The sequence below is a fragment of the Zosterops lateralis genome (assembly GCF_965231275.1).
Source record: "Zosterops lateralis genome assembly, chromosome: 3".
In the NCBI taxonomy this organism is placed as follows: Eukaryota; Metazoa; Chordata; class Aves; order Passeriformes; family Zosteropidae; genus Zosterops; species Zosterops lateralis.
This window is the reverse complement of record NC_139764.1, coordinates 112,590,558-112,614,041: the sequence shown is the minus strand read 5'-3', so window position 1 is coordinate 112,614,041 and position 23,484 is coordinate 112,590,558. Positions and strand designations below refer to the sequence as shown.

The window sequence follows — 23,484 nt, the reverse complement described above, 5'->3', positions numbered from 1 at the left end:
CCTTCGGAATTTCCATTTCCTGGGAAAAAAATCTCCTTTTCTGGAACCAAAATTCAGGATTAAAACCCCAAAATTCACCCAAAAATCCCATTTAAAAACCCCTGGATTTGCTCATTCCCAGTTTTTCCTTCAGAATTCCCAATTTTTCCTTCGGAATTCCCAATTTTTCCTGGAATTTTGTCCCCACCTCGAGCAGGAGCGGCCCCAGGGATTCCTTCTCGATGACGCCCTGGCTGCTGGAGGAGATGTCGGATTTCTGGACGTCGTCATCCGTCGTTTTCTCTGGAAAAAAAACAAAATAAAATTCCCCAAAAAATTAAAAAAAATTAAAAAAAAAAAACCGGGAATTTTTCAATCAAAAAAAAAAAAAAAAAGGATTTTGGGTTTTTTTTTTTCCTGAAAAAAATTCCCCTTTTTTTTTTTTTTTTTTTTTTTTTTTTTAAAGAGGGAATTTTATTTTTCTGGTGGAGGAAAATTTGGGATTTTTGGGGATAAGGAAGGAAAAAAAAAATTTGAGAAAATTTTGGGGTTTTTTCGTGGAATTTTCTGAGGAAAATCCAATAATTTTTCCTTCTCAAATTCTCATTTTTTCTCCTCAAATCCCAATTTTCCCAAGGAAAACTCTGATATCATTTTCCCTTTGGAAAATCCCAATTTCTCCTCTTTAAATCCTGATTTTCCAGAGAAAATTCCCAAAAAATCTCCAGTGTCATTTTCCCTTTTTAAATCCCAATTTTCCCTCCCAAATCCCAAATTTCCCTCCCCAAACCCCCAAATTTCTTTCCCAAACCCCCTTTTTCCTCCTTAAACCCAAATTTCTTCTCCAAATTCTTTCCCCAAATCCCCAAATTTCTTCCCCAAAATCCCAAATTTCTTTCTCAACCCCCAAATTTCCATCCTTTAATTCTGATTTCCCTTCTCAAATCCAAATTTTCCCTCCTTAAACCCCAAATTTCTTTCCCAAACCCCCTTTTCCCCTCCTTAAATCCAAATTTCTTCTCCAAATTTCTTCCCCAAACCCCCAAATTTCTTTCTCAAACCCCAATTTTCCATCCTTAAATCCTGATTTCCCTTCTTAAATCCAAATTTTCTCTCTTTAAATCTGAATTTCCTCTCCCCAAACCCCAAATTTCTTCCCCAAACCCCAAATTTCCTTCTCCAAACCCCAAAATTTCTTCCTCAAACCCCAAATTTCCCTCCCCAAACCCCAAAATTTCCCCTCCAAAACCCCAAATTTCTTTCTCAAACTCAAATTTCCTCTCTGCAAACCCCCAAATTTCTTCCTGAAACCTCAATTTCCCTCCCCAAACCCCAAAATTTCTTCCTCAAACCCCAATTTCCTCTTCCAAATCTCAATTTTTCCATCTCCAACCCCAAATTTCCCTCCCAAACCCCAATTTCCCTCCCCAAATCTCAAATTTCCCTCCCAAACCCCAAATTTCTTTCTCAAACCCCCTTTTTTCCTCCTTAAATCCAAATTTCTTCTCCAAATTCTTTCCCCAAACCCCAAATTTCCCCTCCCAAACCCCCAAATTTCTTTCTCAAACCCCAAATTTCTTCCCCCAACCCCAAATTTCTTCCCCAAACCCCCAAAATTCTTTCTCAAAACCCCATTTCCCTCCCCAAAATCTCAAATTTCTTCCCCAAACCCCAATTTTCCATCCTTTAATTCTGATTTCCCTTCTCAAATCCAAATTTTCTCTCCTTAAACCCCAATTTCCCCTCCCAAACCCCAAATTTCTTCCCAAAACCCCAAATTTCCTCCCCAAACCCCAAATTTCTTCCCCAAACCCCCAAATTTCCCCCCCAAAACCCCAAATTTCTCCCCCAAACCCCCAAATTTCCCCCCCAAAACCCCAAATTTCTTCCCCAAACCCCCAAATTTCCCCCCCAAAACCCCAAATTTCTCCCCCAAAATCCCAAATTTTTTTTCTCAAACCCCAATTTTCCATCCTTTAATTCTGATTTCCCTTCTCAAATCCAAATTTTCTCTCCTTAAACCCCAATTTCCCCTCCCAAACCCCAATTTCCTCTTCCAAATCTCAATTTTTCCATCTCCAACCCCAAATTTCCCTCCCAAACCCCAATTTCCCCTCCTTAAATCCAAAATTTCTCTTCTCAAATCCCAAATTTCTCTCCCCAAAACCCCAAATTTCCCCCCCAAACCTCCAAATTTCCCTCCCCAAACCCCCAAATTTCTTCCCCAAAACCCCAAATTTCTTCCCCAAACCCCAAATTTCCCCTCCCCAAACCCCAAATTTCCCCCCCAAAACCCCAAATTTCTCCCCCAAACCTCCAAATTTCCCTCCTCAAAACCCCAAATTTCTTCCCCAAACCCCCAAATTTCCCCCCCAAACCCCCAAATTTCTTCCCCAAACCCCAATTTCCCTTCAAATCCTGATTTTCCCCTCCCCAAATCCCAATTTTCCCCTTCCCAAAACCCCAAATTTTTTCCTCAACCCCCAATTTCCCTCCCCAAAACCCCAAATTTCTTCCTGAAACCCCAAATTTCTTCCTGAAACCCCAATTTCCTCTCTGCAAACCCCAAAATTTTTTGTCAAATCCCAATTTCCCCTCCCCAAAACCCCAAATTTCTTCCCTAAACCCCAAATTTTTTCCTCAGACCCTGATTTCTCCTTCTCAAATCCCAAATTTCTTTCTCAAATCCCAATTTTCCCTCCTTAAATCCAAATTCCTTCTCCAAATTTCTTCCCCAAACCCCAAATTTCTCCCCCAAACCCCCAAATTTCTCCCCCAAACCCCCAAATTTCTTCCCCAAAACCCCAAATTTCTTCCCCAAACCCCCAAATTTCTTCCCCAAACCTCCAAATTTCCCTCCCAAACCCCAAATTTCCCTCCCCAAAACCCCAAATTTCTTCCCCAAACCCCAAATTTCCCCCCCAAAACCCCAAATTTCTTCCCCAAACCCCAAAATTTCTTCCCCAAAACCCCAAATTTCCCCCCCAAAACCCCAAATTTCTCCCCCAAAATCCCAAATTTTTTTTCTCAAACCCCAATTTTCCATCCTTTAATTCTGATTTCCCTTCTCAAATCCAAATTTTCTCTCCTTAAACCCCAATTTCCCCTCCCAAACCCCAATTTCCTCTTCCAAATCTCAATTTTTCCATCTCCAACCCCAAATTTCCCTCCCAAACTCCAATTTCCCCTCCCTAAATCCAAAATTTCTCTTCTCAAATCCCAAATTTCTTCCCCAAAACCCCAAATTTCCCTCCCCAAAACCCCAAATTTCTTCCCCAAAACCCCAAATTTCTTCCCCAAACCCCAAATTTCCCCTCCCCAAACCCCAAATTTCCCTCCCAAACCCCAAAATTTCTTCCCCAAACCCCAATTTCCCTTCAAATCCTGATTTTCCCCTCCCCAAATCCCAATTTTCCCCTTCCCAAACCCCCAAATTTCTTCCTCAAATCCCAATTTTCCCTTCTCTAACCCCATTTTCTCTTTCCAAATCCCCATTTCCCCTCCTTAAATCCCAATTTTCCCCTTCCCAAAACCCCAAATTTTTTCCTCAACCCCCAATTTCCCTCCCCAAAACCCCAAATTTCTTCCTGAAACCCCAAATTTCTTCCTGAAACCCCAAATTTCTTCCTGAAACCCCAATTTCCTCTCTGCAAACCCCAAAATTTTTTGTCAAATCCCAATTTCCCCTCCCCAAAACCCCAAATTTCTTCCCTAAACCCCAAATTTTTTCCTCAGACCCTGATTTCTCCTTCTCAAATCCCAAATTTCTTTCTCAAATCCCAATTTTCCCTCCTTAAATCCAAATTCCTTCTCCAAATTTCTTCCCCAAACCCCAAAATTTCTCCCCCAAACCCCAAAATTTCTTCCCCAAACCCCAAATTTCCCGGTCCCACTCCTGACCCTGCTCGAGGCGTTTCATCTGCTGGATTTGGTCGACGGTTTTTTTCAGGATGTGGCTCTTGTCGGGTTTGACGCTCAGCGAGTCGATGTCGCCGATGTTCGCCGAGAGCAGCTCGGCCAGTTCCTGCAGGTAGCGCTGCTCCTGCTCCCGACGACGCTTCTCTGCACTAAGGGGGAGAAAAATAAAAATATTTCATTTTTTCCCATTTTTTTCTGATTTTTTTTCCATTTTTTTCCCAATTTTTTCCAATTTTTTCCCATTTTTTTCCCAATTTTTCCCCCCAGTTCCTGCAGGCAGCGCTGCTCCTGCTCACGGCGGCGCTTCTCTGCACTGGGGAGAGGAAAAATAAATAATTGTAATTTTTTACAATTTTTCACAAATTTTTTCCGGTTTTTTTTTCCATTTTTTTCCCATTTTTTTCTGATTTTTCTCAATTTTTTGGTCATTTTTTCCCAATTTGGTCCCCACAGTTCCTGCAGGTAGCGCTGCTCCTGCTCCCGACGACGCTTCTCTGCACTAAAGGAACAAAAAATATCATTTTTTAATTTTTTCCCATTTTTTCCAATTTTTTTCCATTTTTTTCCCAATTTTTTTCCATTTTTTTCCCAATTTTTTTCTGATTTTTCTTGATTTTTTTGTCATTTTTTCTCATTTTTTTCCCCCCAGTCCCTGCAGGTAGCGCTGCTCCTGCTCACGCCGACGCTTCTCTGCACTAAGGGGAAGAAAAATTAAAAAAATTAATTTTTCAATTTTTCCCTCTTTTTTTGCTTTTTTTTTTTGCATTTTTTTTCCCATTTTTTCTCATTTTTTCACAATTTTTTCCCATTTTTTTCCCAATTTCATCCATAAGTTCGTGCAGGTAGCGCTGCTCCTGCTCCTTTATCTGCACTGAGAGACAAAATCCAAAATTTTCATTTTTTTATAATTTTTTCCTATTTTTCCCCCAATTTTTTTGCCTTTTTTTCCCCCTTTTTCCTGTTATTGTCCCATTTTTTCCTGTTTTTTCCCTTTTTCTTCCCATTTTTCCCCATTTTTTTCTTGACTTTTTTTCCTCATTTTTTCTTGATTTTCCCCCCATTTTTTCTCTATTTTTTATCTTTTTTCCCCCATTTTTTCTCTATTTTTTCCCCATTTTTTCTCAATTTTTTCCCAGGTTTTCTCCATTTTTTTCACTTTTTTCCCCCATTTTTTTCCCGACTTTTTCCCATTTTTTCTTATTTTTCGTCAATTTTTTTTCTCTTTTTTTCCCCCAATTTTTTCCCATTTTTTCCCTTTTTTTTTTTTCTGATTTTTCTCAAATTTTTTCCAATTTTTTCTGATTTTTCTTAGATTTTTTCCCATTTTTTTCCCAATTTTCCCCCACAGTTCCTGCAGGCAGCGCTGCTCCTGCTCCCGCCGACGCTTCTCTGCACTGAGGGACATAAAAATTTAAAAATTTAATTTTTTTATAATTTTTTCCCAATTTTTTTCTCTATTTTTTCAATTTTTCCCCCTTTTTTTCGCATTTTTTCCATATTTTTTCTCCATTTTTTTCTCGAATTTCCCCCCATTTTTACACAATTTTTTCCCTAATTTTTCTCATGTTTTTTCCCTTTTTTCCCTAATTTTTTCACTATTTATCCCCATTTTTTCTGGATTTTTCCCCCATTTTTTCTCTATTTTTTTCCCATTTCTTCTCAATTTTTTCCCCATTTCTTCTCTATTTTTTCCCCACTTTATCTTGATTTTTCCCTATTTTTCACAATTTTTTCCCTAGTTTTTTTCAATTTTTCCCCTTTTTTTCCCCATTTTTTCTTGATTTTTTCCCATTTTTTCTCAATTTTTTCCCCTTTTTTTCTCAATTTTTTCCCCACAGTTCCTGCAGGTAGCGCTGCTCCTGCTCACACCGACGCTTCTCTGCACTGAGGGACATAAAAATTTAAAAATTTAATTTTTTTATAATTTTTTCCCATTTTTTCCGATTTTTTTTCCATTTTTTTCTCAATTTTTTCCATTTTTTTCTCATTTTTTCCCCCCCAGTTCCTGCAGGTAGCGCTGCTCCTGCTCCCGCCGCCGCTTCTCTGCACTAAAGCAACAAAAAATATCATTTTTTAATTTTTTCCCATTTTTTTCCAATTTTTTTCCATTTTTTTCCCAATTTTTTTCTGATTTTTTCCCAATTTTTTTCTGATTTTTCTCAATTTTTTTGTCATTTTTTCTCATTTTTTTCCCCACAGTTCCTGCAGGTAGCGCTGCTCCTGCTCACGCCGACGCTTCTCTGCACTGAGGGACATAAAATTAAAAAATTTAATTTTTTCCATTTTTTTCCCATTTTTCTCAACTTTTTTTCCAATTTTTTTCTGATTTTTCTTGGGCTTTTTTGCCATTTTTTCCTGCTTTTTTGCCAATTTCATCCATAAGTTCGTGCAGGTAGCGCTGCTCCTGCTCCTTTATCTGCACTGAGAGACAAAATCCAAAATTTTAATTTTTTAATATTTTTTTTTCCCTTTTTTCCCCTTTTTTTTTTGCAGTTCTTCCACATTTTTTCCCCCTTGTTTCCTGTTTTTTCCCCATTTTTTCCCGCATTTGTTCCGCATTTTTTCTTGGCTTTTTCTCAATTTTTCCCCCTATTTTTCTTTTTTTTTTTCCCTAGTTTTTCTCCAATATTTTTCCACTTTTTTCTCAATATTTTCACCCATTTTTCCCAGTTTTTCTCCATTTTTTTCCCATTTCTTTCTCAGATTTTCTCGACTTTTTCCCAGTTTTTCCCAGTTTTTCTCCATTTTTTCTTGATTTTTTCTCAATTTTTCCCCCTTTTTTCCCCTAGTTTTTCTCCATTTTTTCCCCATTTTTTTCCCAGTTTCTCTCAGTTTTTTCCCAGTTCTCCTCAATCTTTTTCCCACTTTTTTTCCTGCTTTTCTCCCTATTTTTCCCCATTTTTTCTTGATTTTTTTGTCATTTTTTCCCAATTTTTCCCCACAGTTCCTGCAGGTAGCGCTGCTCCTGCTCCCGCCGACGCTTCTCTGCACTGAGGGACATAAAAATTTAAAAATTTAATTTTTTTATATTTTTTTCCCAATTTTTTTCTCTATTTTTTCAATTTTTCCCCCATTTTTTCGCATTTTTTCCATATTTTTTCTCCATTTTTTTCTCGAATTTCCCCCCATTTTTACACAATTTTTTCCCTAATTTTTCTCATGTTTTTTCCCTTTTTTCCCTAATTTTTTCACTATTTATCCCCATTTTTTCTGGATTTTTCCCCCATTTTTTCTCTATTTTTTTCCCATTTCTTCTCAATTTTTTCCCCATTTCTTCTCTATTTTTTCCCCACTTTATCTTGATTTTTCCCTATTTTTCACAATTTTTTCCCTAGTTTTTTTCAATTTTTTCCCCTTTTTTTCCCCATTTTTTCTTGATTTTTTCCCATTTTTTCTCAATTTTTTCCCATTTTTTTCCCAATTTTTCCCCCCAGTTCCTGCAGGTAGCGCTGCTCCTGCTCACGCCGACGCTTCTCTGCACTGAGGGACATAAAAATTTAAAAACTTAATTTTTTTATATTTTTTTCCCAATTTTTTTTCTCTATTTTTTCAATTTTTCCCCCATTTTTTCGCATTTTTTTCCATATTTTTTCTCTCCATTTTTTTCTCGAATTTCCCCCCATTTTTACACAATTTTTTCCCTAATTTTTCTCATGTTTTTTCCCTTTTTTCCCTAATTTTTTCACTATTTATCCCCATTTTTTCTGGATTTTTCCCCCATTTTTTCTCTATTTTTTTCCCATTTCTTCTCAATTTTTTCCCCATTTCTTCTCTATTTTTTTCCCCACTTTATCTTGATTTTTCCCTATTTTTCACAAATTTTTCCCTAGTTTTTTTCAATTTTTCCCCTTTTTTTCCCAATTTTTTCTTGATTTTTTCCCATTTTTTCTCAATTTTTTCCCCTTTTTTTCTCAATTTTTTCCCCCCAGTTCCTGCAGGCAGCACTGCTCCTGCTCACGGCGGCGCTTCTCTGCACTGGGGAGAGGAAAAATAAATAATTGTAATTTTTTAGTAATTTTTTTGCATTTTTTTCCCATTTTTTTCTGATTTTTTCGCATTTTTTTTCCAATTTTTTCCCATTTTTTCTCAATTTCGTCCCTAAGTTCCTGCAGGTAGCGCTGCTCCTGCTCACGCCGACGCTTCTCTGCACTAAAGCAACAAAAAATATCATTTTTTAATTTTTTCCCATTTTTTTCCAATTTTTTTCCAATTTTTTTCCATTTTTTTCCCAATTTTTTTCTGATTTTTCTTGATTTTTTTGTCATTTTTTCTCATTTTTTTCCCCACAGTTCCTGCAGGTAGCGCTGCTCCTGCTCCCGGCGCCGCTTCTCTGCACTGAGGGGAAGAAAAATTAAAAAAAATTAATTTTTTAATTTTTTCCCTTTTTTTTTTTGCTTTTTTTTTGCTTTTTTTTTTGCATTTTTTCCCATTTTTTCACAATTTTTTCCCGCTTTTTTCCCAATTTCATCCCTAAGTTCCTGCAGGTAGCGCTGCTCCTGCTCCTTTATCTGCACTGAGAGACAAAATCCAAAATTTTAATTTTTTTTATAATTTTTTTCCATTTTTTTTGCATTTTTCCCCCATTTTTTTCGCATTTGTTCTGCATTTTCTCTCAATTTTTTCCCCCATTTTTTCTTGGCTTTTTCTCAATTTTTCCCCCTATTTTCCTTTTTTTTTTTCCTACTTTTTCTCCAATATTTTCCCACTTTTTCTCGATATTTTCACCCCTTTTTTCACAGTTTTTTTTCTCCATTTTTTTCCCATTTCTTTCTCAGTTTTACTTGATTTCTTTCCCATTTTTCCCAGTTTTTCTCCAGTTTTTTCCCAGTTTTTCTCCAGTTTTTTTCCCAGTTTTTCTCCAGTTTTTTCCCAGTTTTTCTCCAGTTTTTTTCCCAGTTTTTCTCCATTTTCTTCCCATTTTTTTTCCATTTTTTTCCATTTTTTTCTGATTTTTCCTTTTATTTTTGCCATTTTTTCCCCAATTTTTCCCCCCAGTTCCTGCAGGTAGCGCTGCTCCTGCTCCCGGCGACGCTTCTCTGCACTGAAGAAATGATAAATCCAAATTTTTAATTTTTTAATAATTTTTTCCTATTTTTTTCCCAATTTTTTGAAAACGTTTTCCCAGTTTTTCTGGATTTTTTTTGCCATTTTTCTCAATTTTTTCCTGCTTTTTCCCCAGTTCGCTGCTCCTCCTCCCTTATCTGCACTGGGGGACACAAAATCCAAAACTTTAATTTTTTTCTCAGTTTTTTTTCCAATTTTTTACCCATTTTTTGCCAGGTTTTTTCCACTTTTTCTGGATTTTCCCCCCTTTTTCCCCCCAGTTTTTCAGGATTTTTTCCCTTTTTTTTTTTTTTGCAGCTTTTATTTTTTTTTTCCCATTTTTTTTTCTCAATTTTTCTCAATTTTTTTCCCATTTTTTTCCAGTATTTTCCCCTTTTTTTTCCCCATTTTTTTCCCAGTTTTTCTCGATTTTTTCCCATTGTTTTCACCATTTTTTTCTTTTTTTTCCACAGTTTTTCCCATTTTTTGTCAACTTTTCCCCTAGTTCTCCTCCATTTTTTCCCCACTTTTTTTCCTGCTTTTCTCCCAATTTTTTCCCAGTTTTTCTCTGTTTTTTGCCAATTTTTTTCCATTTTTTTTCCCTAATTTTCCCCACAGTTCCTGCAGGCAGCGCTGCTCCTGCTCCCACCGACGCTTCTCCGCACCAGGGGGGAGAAAAATTTAAAAATTGGGAAAAAAAATCAAGAAACAAGTGGAAAAAAATGGGAAAAAAGTGGGGAAAAAATGGGGAAAAAAAGGAGAAAAAATGGGAAAAAAGAGAAAAACGGAAAAAAAATCAGGAAAAAATTAAGAAAAAAGTGGGGGAAAAAGAGGGGAAAAAATGGAGAAAAAACCAGGAGAAAATAGGGAAAAAGTGGGGAAAAAACTGGGAAAAAACGAGAAAAAAATGGAGAAAAATGGGAAAAAATAGGGAAAAAATGGAGAAAAATCAGGAAAAAAAATGGGGGGAAAGTAGGAAAAAAATGGAGAAAAAGTAGGAAAAAATAGAGAAAAAGTGTGGAAAAATGGAGGAAAATTTGAAAAAAAAAAGGGGGAAAAGTGGGGAAAAATTTGGGAAAAAATAGGGAAAAAATTGAGAAAAAAACAGAAAAAATCAGGAAAAAATCAGGAAAAAATGGAGAAAAAATAGAAAAAAAATCAGGGAAAAAATGGAAAAAACCTGGGAAAAAAATGGAGAAAAAGTGGGGGGAAAATGGGAAAAATTGAGGAAAAAATGGGAAAAATTGAGAAAAAATGGGAAAAATGGAGAAAAAGTGTGGAAAAATGGAGGAAAAATTGGGAAAAAAATCAAGAAAAAATGGAGAAAAAATAAGGAAAAAATGGAGAAAAAATAAGGAAAAAATGGAGAAAAAACAGGGAAAAACTAGAGAAAAAATGGGAAAAAAATTGAGAAAAACCAGGGAAAAAATAGGGGAAAAATGGAGAAAAATTAGGAAAAAAGGGAAAATTTTGGGAAAAATAGGAAAAAATTTGGGAAAAAATAGAGAAAAAAATGGGAAAATTGAGAAAAATAGGGAAAAAATAGGGGGAAAATCGAGAAAAAATCGGAAAAATAAGGGGAAAATTTGAAAAAAAATTCGAGAAAAAATGGGAAAAAAAATCAGGAAAAAATGGAGAAAAGTCAGGAAAAAATAGAGAAAAAGTGTGGAAAAATGGAGGAAAATTTGAAAAAAAAAATGAGGAAAAAGTGGGAAAAAATTGGGGAAAAAATAGAAAAAATAAGGAAAAAATTGAGAAAAAACCAGAAAAAATCAGGAAAAAATCAGGAAAAAATGGAAAAAAAATTGGAAAAAAATGGAGAAAAAGTGGGAAAATTTTGAAAAAAAATCAGGAAAAAACGGAGACAAAGCAGGAAAAAAAGGGAAGCAAAAATGCCATTGGAATACTTGGGAATTTTGGGAATTTTGGGAATTTTGGGGAGATTTTTCACCTCTGGTTGGGGTCGCAGGGGGAGCCTTTGCGTTTCCTCCCGTCGGGCGTCGCCGGATCCGCCGCGGCGTCGCCGAGGCCGCTCATGGTGGGGGATCTACAGAAAACCTGGAATGAAAACAGGGAAAAATGGGAAAAGGGCAGGAAAATGGGGATTTTTTTCCAAAGGAAAAGGTGGAGTCGGGAAGGGATTTATGGGGGTTTTTCCGGGATTCTCATGGATTTTGGGATTCATGGGATTCTCAGGGATTTTGGGTTTCCAGGATTTCCCAGAGGGTTCTTGGAATTCCGATGGATTTTGGATTCCCTGGGATTCCCAGGGATTGTGGATTCCCAAAATTCCCAGAGATTTCCGGAATTCCCAAGGATTTCGGATTTCCTGGGATTCCCAAGGATTTTGGGGATTCCAAGGGACTTCAGATTCCCAAAAATCCCAGGGGATTCCCAAAAATCCCAGGGGATTCCCAAAAATCCCAAAGATTTTCCAATTCTGGAATTCCCAAAGATTTGGGATTTCCCAGCATTCCCAGGGATTTGGGATTTCTGGAATTCTGGATTTCAAGATTCTTGGAATTCCCAAGGATTGTGGATTCCTGGAATTCCAATGGATTTTGGATTTCCCAGGATTTCCAGGGTCTTCAGATTCCCAAAAATTCCAGGGATTCCCAGAATTCCCAAGGATTTCAGAATTCCTGGGATTCCCAAGGATTTGGGATTCCTGGTATTCCCAGGGATTTTTAACTCCCAGAATTCCCAGGGATTTTGGATTCCTGGGATTCTCAAGGATTTGGGATTCCTGAATTCCAATGGATTTCCCAGGATTCCCAAGGATTTCGGATTTTCTGGGATTTTTTGGATTCCTGGGATTCCCGGGAATTTGGGATTCCCAGAATTCCCAGAGATTTTGGAGATTCCAAAGATTCCCATGGATTGACGATTCCTGGAATTCCCAAGCATTTCACTTTCCCGAGATTTCCAAGGATTTCAGATACCCAGAATTCCCAAGGATTTGGGATTCCCAGGGATTTGGGATTCCCAGGGATTTTGGATTCCCAGAATTCCAGGGATTTTGGATTCCCAGAATTCCAGGGATTTGGGGGCACAGGGGAGGATTTTCCCACGGGATTGTTCCTGGTGGGAATTCCCGGCACGGAGCCGCTCCCGGCGCGGCCGAAGGTGGACAGGAAACGCCGGAACGGCACCGAGGGGAGAACCCGGCACGGAACAAACCCAACGGAACCAAAAACAACGGAACCGAAACCAACCCACCCCAACGGAACCAACCCCAACCCAACCCAACCCAACCCAAACAAACCCAACGGAACCAAACCCAACCCAACGGAACCAAAAACAACCCAACGGAACCGAAACCAACCAAACCCAACCAAACAGAACCCAACTCAATGGAACCAAACCCAACCCAACTGAACGCAACGGAACCAAAAACAACCCCACGGAACCAAACCCAACCAAACCCAACCCAATGGAACCAAACGGAATCAAAACCAACTCAACCCAACAGAACCAAACCCAACCCAACGGAACCCAAGCCAACCCAACTGAACGCAACGGAACCGAAACCAATTGAACCCAATGGAACCAAACCCAACCCAACCCAACTGAACCCAACCCAACGGAACCCAACCCAACCCAGCTGAACCAAACCCAACCAAACCCATCTGAACCCAACAGAACCAGAAACAACCCCACGGAACCCAACCCAACCCAACTGAACCCAACAGAACCAAACCCAACTGAACCCAACCCAAACAAACCCAACCCAACCCCAAGGAACCAAACCCAACCCAACCCCAAGGAACCAAACACAATCAAACCCAACTCAATAGAACCAAACCAGAACTGAAACCAACCCAAACAAACCCAACAGAGCCAGACCCAACCCAACAGAACTGAACGGAACCAACAGAACCAAAACCAGCTCCACAGAACCCAACCCAACCCAAAGGATCCAAACCCAAACAAACCCAAACCCAACGGAACTGAACGGAACCAAACAGAACCAAAAACAACCCCACAGAACCCAACCCAAACAAACCCAACTGAACCAAACCCAACCCAAGGGAACCGAACAGAACCAAACAAAACCAAACAGAACCAAAACAACTGCACAAAGCCAAACTCAACCCAACAGAAACAAAAACAACACGACCCAACCCAAACAAACCCAACGGAACCAAACCCAACCCAACGGAACCGAACGGAACCAAACAAAACCAAACAGAACCAAAAGAACCGCACAAAGCCAAACTCAACCCAACAGAAACAAAAACAACACGACCCAACCCAACCCAACCCAATGGAACCAAACCCAACCCAGGCCGACCAAACCAAACCCAACCCAACAGAACCAAACTCAACCAAATCCAACCCAACCCAATGGAACCGAATAGATCCGAAAAACCCAACCTAACCAAACCCAACCCAACAGAATCGAACAGAACCGAAAACTGCCAAACCCAATGGAACCCAACCCAATGGAACTGAATGGAACCAAAAACAACCAAACCCAACCCAATGGAACCAAACCAAACCCAACAGAACCAAACGAAACCGAACCCAACCCAATCAAATCCAACCCAACAGAACCAAACAAAACTGAAAACAACCCAACCAAACCCAACCAAGGCCAAGTCAAAGGAACAAAATGGAACCGAGAACAACCAAAACCAACTTAACAAAACAACAGAACCGAACAAAATCAAAAACAACCCAACAGAACCCAACACAACAGAACCCAATCCAACCAAACCAAATGGAACCAAAAACAACCAAACCCAATGGAACCAAACCCAATGGAACCAAACCAAACTCAACAGAACCAAACCCAACCAAACCCAAAGGAACCAAATCCAATGGAACCCAACCAAATCCAACGGAACCAAACCCAACCCAACCCAACGGAACCAAAAAAACCCCAAACAAACCAAGCCCAACCCAATGGAACCAAACCCAGCCCAACCCAAACAAACCGAACCCAACGGAACCAAACCCAACTGAGCCAAACCCAACTCAGCAGAACCAAAAGAACCCAACACAACAGAACTGAACGGAACCAAAACCAACCCAACCAAATGGAACTGAACAGAACCAAACCCAACTGAACCAAACCCAACCCAAGGGAACCGAAAGGGACCAAATGGAACTGATTAGAACCAAAGAGAACCAAACGAAACCCAACGGAACTGAAAACAATCAAACCCAACCCAACAGATCTTAATGGAAACAAATGGAACCAAATGGAACCAAACGGAACCGAACCCAATCAAATGGACCCAAATGGAACTGAAAACAAGACAACCAAACCCAATGGAACCAAACCCAACCAAACCCAACCCAATGGAACCAAACCCAACCAAACCCAACCCAATGGAACCAAACCCAACCAAACCCAACCCAATGGAACCAAACCCAACCAAACCCAAGCCAAGCCAACCCAACTCAATCAAACAGAACCAAACAGAACCAACCAGAACTGAAAACAACTAAATCAAACCCAACAGAACTGAACAGAACCAAATGGAACCAAAATAAACAAAGGGAACCGAATGGACCCGAATGGAACTGAACCGAACCAAACCCAACGGAACCAAACCCAATCTGACAGAACCAAACCAAACCAAATGGAACCAAACTCAGCCCAGCAGAACCAAACCCAACTGAACCAAACCCAATGGAACTGAACCCAACTGAACCAAACCCAACGGAACCGAACCAAACCCAACGGAACTGAACCAAACCCAATGGAACTGGAAACAACCCAACAGAACCAGACAAAACCCAACTGAATCAAACCCAACCCAACTGAACCGAAATAAACCCAACTGAACTGAACCAAACCCAACAGAACCGAACCAAACCCAATGGAACCAAGCCAAACCCAACTGAACCAAACCAAAGCCAATGGAACCAAGCCAAACCCAACTGAACCAAACCAAAGCCAATGGAACCAAGCCAAACCCAACTGAACCAAATCAAACCAAATGGAACCGAATCAAACCCAACGGAACCAAACCAAAGCCAACAGAACCAAACCAAACCCAATGGAACCAAGCCAAACCCAACTGAACCAAACCAAAGCCAATGGAACCAAGCCAAACCCAACTGAACCAAATCAAACCAAATGGAACCGAATCAAACCCAACGGAACCGAAACAAACCCAACGGAACCAAACCCAACCCAACCCAAGAGAATGAAACCGACCAGCACCCAACAGAACCGAACAGAACTGAACAAAACCAAAGGGAACTGAAAACAAGCAAATCAAACTGAACCCAACCAAACCCAACTGAACCAAACAGAACCCAACTGAACCAAACACAAGGGAACTGAACCAAACCCAACTGAACCAAACCCAAGGGAACTGAACCAAACCCAACTGAATCAAACCCAACCCAACTGAACCGAAACAAACCCAACAGAACCAAACCCAACCCAACAGAATGAAACTGACCAGAACTCAACCCAACCAAACTGAACCGAACAGAACTGAACAAAACCAAAGGGAACTGAAAACAAGCAAATCAAACTGAACCAAACCCAACTGAACCAAACCCAACTGAACCAAACACAAGGGAACTGAACCCAACCCAACTGAATCAAACCCAACCCAACTGAACCGAAACAAAGCCAATTGAACCAAACCCAACCCAACAGAACAAAACCGACCAGAACCAAACCCAACCAAACTGAACCGAACAGAACTGAACAAAACCAAAGGGAACTGAAAACAAGCAAATCAAACTGAACCCAACCAAACCCAACTGAACCAAACAGAACCCAACTGAACCAAACACAAGGGAACTGAACCAAACCCAACTGAATCAAACCCAACCCAACTGAACCGAAACAAAGCCAATTGAACCAAACCCAACCCAACAGAACAAAACCGACCAGAACCAAACCCAACCAAACTGAACCGAACAGAACTGAACAAAACCAAAGGGAACTGAAAACAAGCAAATCAAACTGAACCAAACCCAACTGAACCAAACCCAACCAAACCAGTCCAATCCAACCCAACCAAACCAAACTGAACTGAACCAAACTCAACCCAACCCAACAGAATGAAACCAACCAGAAGCCAACCCAACCAAACTGAACCGAACAGAACTGAGCAAAACCAAAGGGAACTGAAAACAAGCAAATCAAACTGAACCAAACCCAACTGAACCAAACGGAACCAAACCAGTCCAGTCCAACCCAACCAAACCCAACTGAACCCAACCAAACCAGTCCAATCCAACCCAACCAAACCAAACTGAACTGAACCAAACCAAACCCAACCAAACCAAACCCAACCAGTCCAATCCAACCCAACCAAACCAAACCCAACTGAACCCAACTGAACCAAACCAAACGGAACTGAACCAAACCAAACCAGTCCAATCCAACCCAACCAAACCCAACTGAACCAAACCAAACCCAACTGAACCAAACCAAACCAAACCAAACCAAACCAGTCCAATCCAACCCAACCCAACTGAACCGAACCAATCAAATCCAACCCAACCCAACTGAGCTGAACCAAACCAAACCAATCCAGGACGTCATGGACCGACTAATGGACCAAAGCATCGAGTGGTGACCAAACCAGCCAAACCCAACCCAACCATGAAATGATGGACCAAACCCAACCCAACCACGAGGTGATGAACAAAACCAAAACCAACCCAACCATGAGATGATGGACCAAACCCAACCCAACTGAACCCAACACAACCAAACCCAACCACAAGGTGATGGACCAAACCCAACCATGAGGTGATGGACCAAACCCAACCCAACCATGAGGTGATGAACAAAACCAAACCCAACCCAACCATGAGGTGACGAACCAAATCAAACCAAACCCAACCATGAGATGACGGACCGGACCAAACCAAACCCAACTGAACCCAACACAACCCGACCCAACCATGAGATGACGGACCGGACCCAACCCAACGGAACCCAACACAACCAAACCCAACCATGAGATGACGGACCGGACCAAACCAAACCCAACCACGAGGTGATGATGGACCAAAACCGACCCAACTGAACCCAACACAACCCAACCCAACCCAACCCAACCATGAGATGATGGACCAAACCCAACCCAACTCAACCAAACCAAACCAAACCAAACCAGACCCAAAATTCCCTAAAATTCCTAAATTTGGATCCAAAATTCCCATGGAAAATTCAATAAAAGTCTTGGGTCAGGATGACAAATTCCCTCGGGAGGAGAAAATTTCCTGAAATTCCTGGATCTGGATCCAAAATTCCCTTGGAAAATTCTCAAAGAATTCCTGGATTTGGATCCAAAATTCCCATGGAAATGAAAATTCCCCCAAAAAAAATTCCTGGATCTGGATCCAAAATTTTCGTGGAAAATTCCCCAAAAAAAAATCCTGGATGTGAATCCAAAATTTCCATAGAAGAAAAAATTCACAAAAAAAAAAAAAATCCTGGATCTGGATCCAAAATTCCCTAAAATTTCTGGATCCAAAATTCCCGTGGAAAATTCCTGAAAATTCCTGGATCCAATTCCGGCTCCTCCCAAAATTCCTGGAATTCCCAAATCCCTTTTGGAATGACCCAAAATTCTGGAATTTTTGGGAATTCAGAGAGACAGAAATTCTTGGAAAAATTTGGAAATCCTTGGAAAAAATCAGGAATTCTTGGAAAATTTGGGAATTCTTGGAAAAAAACCAGAAATTCTTGGTTAAAAAAATTAGGAATTCTTGGGAAAAAGCAGGAATTTTTGGGAAAAAAAACCCAGAAATCCTTTGGAAAAAATCAGGAATTTTGGGGAAAAAATCAGGAATTCTTGGAAAAAAGAAACCAGAAATCTTTGGGAAAAAACCTGGAATTCCTGGAAAAATCAGGAATTCTTGGGAAATTTGGGAATTTTTGGGAAAAAACCCAGAAATTCTTTGGAAAAAATCAGGAGTTTTTTGAAAAAAACCAGAAATCCTTGGGAAAAAATCAGGAATTCTTGGAAAAATCAGGAATTCTTGGAAAATTTGGGAATTCTTGGAAAAAAAAACAGAAATCCTTGGAAAAAATCAGGAATTTTTGGGAAAAAAATCAAGAATTTTTGGGAAATTTGGGAATCCTTGGAAAAAATCCAGAAATCCTTGGAAAAAAACCAGAAATTCTTGGAAAAAATCCAGAAATCCTTGGAAAAAATTGGAAATCATTGGAAAAATCCCAGAAATCCTTGGGAAAACAACAGAAATCCTTGGAAAAAATCAGGATTTTTTTTAAAAAAATCAGGAATTCTTGGGAAATTTGGGAATTCTCGGGAAAAAAAAAGAAATCCTTGGAAAAAATCAGGAATTCTTGGAAAAAAATCACAAAAAAATCCAGGAATTTTTGAGAAAAATTAGGAAAAAAAATTAGAAAAAATAGGGAAAAAAACCCCAAAATTGAAAAAAAGGAAAAATGGGAAAAAAATTTCCATCCCAATAGAAAAATTTGGAAAAAAAAATTGGGAAAAAAATAGAAAAAAAAATGGGGAAAAAAATCTCCCAAATCCTGGAATAATTTTGATTTTCCTGAGATTTTTCTGCTCAGAAAATCCCCCAAAAAATTGGTGAAATCCAAGGAATTTTTGGTGATTATTTTATATTATTATTATTATTATTATTTTATGCCCCAAAAAAACCCCAAAACTTGGGAAAAATTCATGAAAAAATAAAATAAAAAAAGTTTCAAACTTACCTGGGAATTCTGGAGGTGAGAGATGGATCATGAGAAAATTCAGGATTTTCCTGGAAAAATCTTTAAAACCTCGAGAATTCCATGAGAATTTCAATTCCTGGATCCTGAAAAAAAAAAAAAAAAAAAAAAAGGAAAAATTTGAATTATTTTGTTAAAAAATTGGGGAATTTTTAGGAATTTTTTTCAGGGTTTTTTTATGGTTTTGGTTTTAATTCCCCCAAAAAAATTCAAGAAAAAAAAGGAGGAAAAGGAATTTTTTGGGATTTTGTTGGTTCCTGATGGAAAAAAAAATCCTGGAAAAATTAAAAATTCCAGGAAAATTGGGTTGGGTGGGAATTTCATCCTTTTTTCCTCAAAATTCCTGTAATTTAAAAATTTTTTCCCCCAAAATTCCTGAATTTTTTCTGTCTTTCCCCAAAATTCCTTTAAATTTTTTTTTCTGTTTCTTTTTTTTTTTTTTTTTTTTCCCCAAAAAAATCCTGGATTTTTTTCTGGTTTTTTTCCAAAAATTTCCTGAATATTTTTAATTTTTTTCCCAAAAAATTCCAGATTTTTTTCTGTCTTTTCCCCAAAATTCCTTTAAATTTTTTTTCTGGTTTTTTTTCCCCAAAAAATCCTGGATTTTCTTCTGGTTTTTTTTTTTTTTTTCAAAAAAATCCTGAATTTTTTTCTGTTTTTTTTTCCAAAAATCTCTGGATTTTTTCCTGGGTTTTCTTTTCCCAAAATTCCTTTAATTTTTTTTTTCTTTTTTTTCCTCAAAATTCCTGGATTTTTTTCTGATTTTTCCAAAAATTTCCTGGATTTTTTTCTAGTTTTTTAAAAAAAAAATCTTGGAAATTTTTTTTTTCTCCCAAAATTCTCTGGATTTTTTCTGGTTTTTCCCCAAAAATTCTCTCAATTTTTTCCCTTTTCCCCCTAAATTATCCCCCCAAAAAATCAAAAATATCCCAGGAAAAGCACCAAGATCCCAAAAAAATCCCAAAATATCCCCGAAAAATTCCACCAAGATCCTGACAAATCAAAAAAATCCAGAATTTTTGTGGAAAAATGGAGGAAATTTGTGGATTTTTGTGGAAAAAATTGGAGGATTTTAGTGGAAAATGGAGAAAATTCCAGAAATTTCGGATTTTAATGGAAAAACAGAGGAAATCCTGGGATTTTAACGGAATAAATTCAGGGATTTTTTGTTCCATGAATTTCCTTCTTTTTCCCCTGGATTTCCTCCATTTTTCCACAAAAATCCACAATTTTTCTCCATTTTCCCACAAAATTCCTGGAATTTCCTCCATTTTCCATGAAAATTCTCCATTTTTCCACAAAAATCCACAAATTTCCTCCATTTTTTTCCATGAAAATCTCGGAATTTCCTCCATTTTCCCACAAAAATCCCAGAATTTCCTCCATTTTTCCATTAAAATCCCTGGATTTTGTTCCATTTTTCCACAAAATGCCTGAAATTCCTCTATTTTCCCACAAAATCCCTGGAATTTCCTCCATTTTCCACTAAAATCCTCCATTTTTCCCCTAAAAATCCCCAAATTTCCTCAATTTTTCCACAAAACTTCTGGAATTTCCTCCATTTTCCCACAAAATTCCCCAAATTTCCTCCATTTTCCATTAAAATCCTCCTTTTTTTCCCTAAAAAATCCACAAATTTCCTTCTTTTTTCCCTGGATTTCCTCCATTTTCCAAAAAAATCCACAAGTTTCCTCCATTTTCCACAAAAAAACCTGGAATTTCCTCCATTTTCCAGGAAAATCCAGGGAATTTTCTCAATTTTTCCACTAAAATCCTGAAATTCCTCCATTTCCCCCCAAAATTCCTGGAATTTCCTCCATTTTCCACAAAAATCCTCCATTTTTCCCCTAAAAATCCACAAATTTCCTCCATTTTTCCACAAAAATCCTGGAATTTCCTGGAATTTTGGGGGATTTTTGGGGGGAAATTTGGGGGGAAATTTTGGGGAATTTTGGGGGAATTTTGGGGGGGAAATTTTGGGGATTTTTTGGGAGATTTTCTGGGGGGTTTTTTGAGATTTTTTGGGGAATTTTTGGGGAATTTGGGGGGGAATTTTTGGGGATTTTTTTGGGAGATTTTCTGGGGAATTTTTTGAGATTTTTGGGGGGAATTTTGGGGGAATATTTGGGGGGAATTTTGGGGAATTTTTGGAGAATGTTTTTGGAAATTTTTGGGGAATTTTGGGGGGAAAAATGGGGGAAAAAATGGGAATTTTAGAACCCTCACGGTGAAAATTCCGAGGTTTTTTTTCCCAAAAAAATTCCCAAAGTGATCCAAGAAAATAATCAATAAATATAGAAATAAATAAGGTGATTAATTAATTCATTAAATAATTAAGGGATTAATTAAAATCTTGATTAAATTCTAAAGGTTCCCAAGATTCAAGTCAAGGGGGAAATTTGGGAAAATTGAGGACAGAAAAAGGGGGAAAATTGGGAATTCTGTAAAATTTAGGGCAGAAAAAGGGAAAAATTGGGAATTACAGAAAATTGGGGGTAGAAAAAAAGGGGAAAATTTAAGGAATTCCAAGAAACTGAGAGTAGAAAAGGGGAGAAATTGGGAATTATGGAAAAATTTAGAGCACGGAAAGGTAAAAATTTGGGAACTCTGGAAAAATGAGGGCAGGGAAAGGGAAAAATTGGGAATTCTGGAAAATTGAGGGCAAGGAAAAGGTAAAAAAAATGGGAATTCTGGAAAATTGAAGGTAGAAAAGGGAAAATTTTGGGAAATTATTGAAAAGTCAGCGCAGAAAGGGGGAAAATTTGGGGAATTATGGAAAATTTAGGGCAGAAAAGGGGACAATTGGGAATTATGGAAAATTTTAGGGTAGAAAAAGGGGAAAATTTGGGAATTATGGAAAAAATTAGGGCGAAAAAGGGGGAAATTTGAGGAATTAAGGAAAATTTAGGGCAGAAAAAGGGAAATTATGGGAATTACACGAGATTTAGGGCAGGGAAAGGGAAAAAATTGGGAATTATGGAAAACTGAAGGCAGAGAAGGGGAAAATTGGGGGAATTATGAAAAATTTCGGGCCGAGAAGGGTAAAAAATTGGGAATTCTGCAAATTTTGGGGCAGGAAAAGGGGAAAATCGGGAATTATGAAAAAATTAGGGCAGAAAAAGGGGAAATTTATGGGAATTATGGAAAATTTAGGGCCAGAAAAGGGAAAAAATTTGGAAATTACACAAGATTTAGGGCAGGGGAAGGGAAAAATTATGGTAATTCTGGAAAATTCAGAGTAGAAAAAGGAAAATTCTGAGAAATACACAAAATTTAGGGCAAGGAAAGGGTAAAAATCGGGGAATTCTGGAAAATTGAGGGTAAAAAAATGGGAAAAAATTGGGAATTCTGGAAAAATTAGGGCAAGAAATTTGAAAATTCAGGGAATTCCAGAAAATTAAGGGTAGAAAAGGGGGAAAATAGGGAATTATGGAAAATTGAGGGCAAGGAAAGGGAAAAATTTGGGAATTACACAAGATTTAGGGCAGGAAAAAGGGGAAAAATCAGGGAATTCTGGCAAAATGAGGGCAGGGAAAGGGAAAAATTGAAGAATTATGAAAAATTTAGGACAGAAAAGGGGAAAAATCTGGGGAATTTCGGAAAATTGAGGGCAGAGAAGGGGAAAATTATGATAATTCTGGAAAATTCAGGATAGAAAAGGGAAAAATATTGGGAATTACACAAGATTTAGGGCAGGGAAAGGGAAAAATTTGGGAATTATGGAAAATTGAGGGCAAGGAAAGGGAAAAATTTGGGAATTACACAAGATTTAGGGCAGGGAAAGGGAAAATTTGGGAATTACATTAGATTTAGGACAGGAAAAAAGGGAAAAACTCGGGGAATTCTGGCAAAATGAGGGCAGGGGAAAGGAAAAAATTGGGAATTATGGAAAATTTAGGGCAGGGAAAGGGGGAAAATCGGGAAATTCCAGAAAATTGAGGGGAAAAAAGGGGGAAAATGGGAATTATGGAAAACTGAGAGCAGAAAGAGGGAAAAATTTGGGAATTACACAAGATTTAGGGCAGTAAAAAAGGAAAAACTCGGGGAATTCTGGCAAAATGAGGGCAGGGAAAGGGTAAAAATTCGGAATTATGAAAAATTTCGGGCAGAGAAGGAGAAAACTTGGGGAATTATGGAAAATTTGGGGTAGAAAAGGGAAAATTTTGAGAATTACACAAGATTTAGGGCAGGGAAAGGAGAAAAAATCAGGGAATTCTGGCAAAATTTAGAGCAGGGAAAGGGGAAAATTTGGGAATTATGGAAAAGGGGGGAAATTGGGAAATTCCTGGAAAATTTAGGGCAGGGAAAGGGAAAAAAAAACGGGGAATTACAAAAAAATTAGGGCACAGAAGAGTCAGAATTTGGGAATTCTGGAAAATTGAGGGCAGGGAAAGGGGGAAAAATTGGGAATTCTGGAAAATTTAGGGCAGAAAAGGGAAAAAAATGGGGGAATTGTGACAAAACGAGGCCACCGAGCCCAGGAAAGGAGCCGCTCCCGATGCACCTGGCCCGGGATCGCCGCTCCAAAAACGCTCCGGAGGCTCCTGGAAGTGCCGGATCCTCCTCCCGGGGCTGATTTTCGGGTGATTTCTGGGATATTTCTGGGATATTTTTGGGATATAAAAATATAACACAAAAGCGCTGCCAAAGCTCCAATCACCCAAACCCCACCCCGAGGGCTCAGCCCCGATTTTTCCTGGGGGCGGCGGGGCCATTTTATTTTTTTTTTTGTTCCCTCTCACAGAAAATTAAAAAAAAAAAAAAACATTAAAAAAATTTTAAAAATTAAAAAAAAAATTGAAAAAAAATTTAAATAAATTTTAAAAAAATTAAGAATAAATTTAAAA

At 38.4% G+C, this 23,484-nt stretch overlaps 1 protein-coding gene across 1 annotated transcript in view; it reads right to left on the bottom strand.

Moving 5' to 3' along the window:
• The window catches only part of NCOA1 (nuclear receptor coactivator 1), a 90,859-nt gene extending 71,186 nt beyond the window's left edge, over positions 1-19,673 (bottom strand). Inside the window, exons 1-4 of the mRNA XM_083857659.1 lie at positions 18,620-19,673; positions 10,892-10,998; positions 3,880-4,046; positions 188-282 (exon numbers count right to left, since the gene is read on the bottom strand). Coding sequence (XP_083713785.1) covers positions 188-282; positions 3,880-4,046; positions 10,892-10,977 — 348 coding nt within the window. The 5' untranslated portion in view covers positions 10,978-10,998; positions 18,620-19,673. The remainder of the gene's footprint in view (positions 1-187; positions 283-3,879; positions 4,047-10,891; positions 10,999-18,619) is intronic.
• Between the last annotated feature and the right edge of the window lie 3,811 nt (positions 19,674-23,484).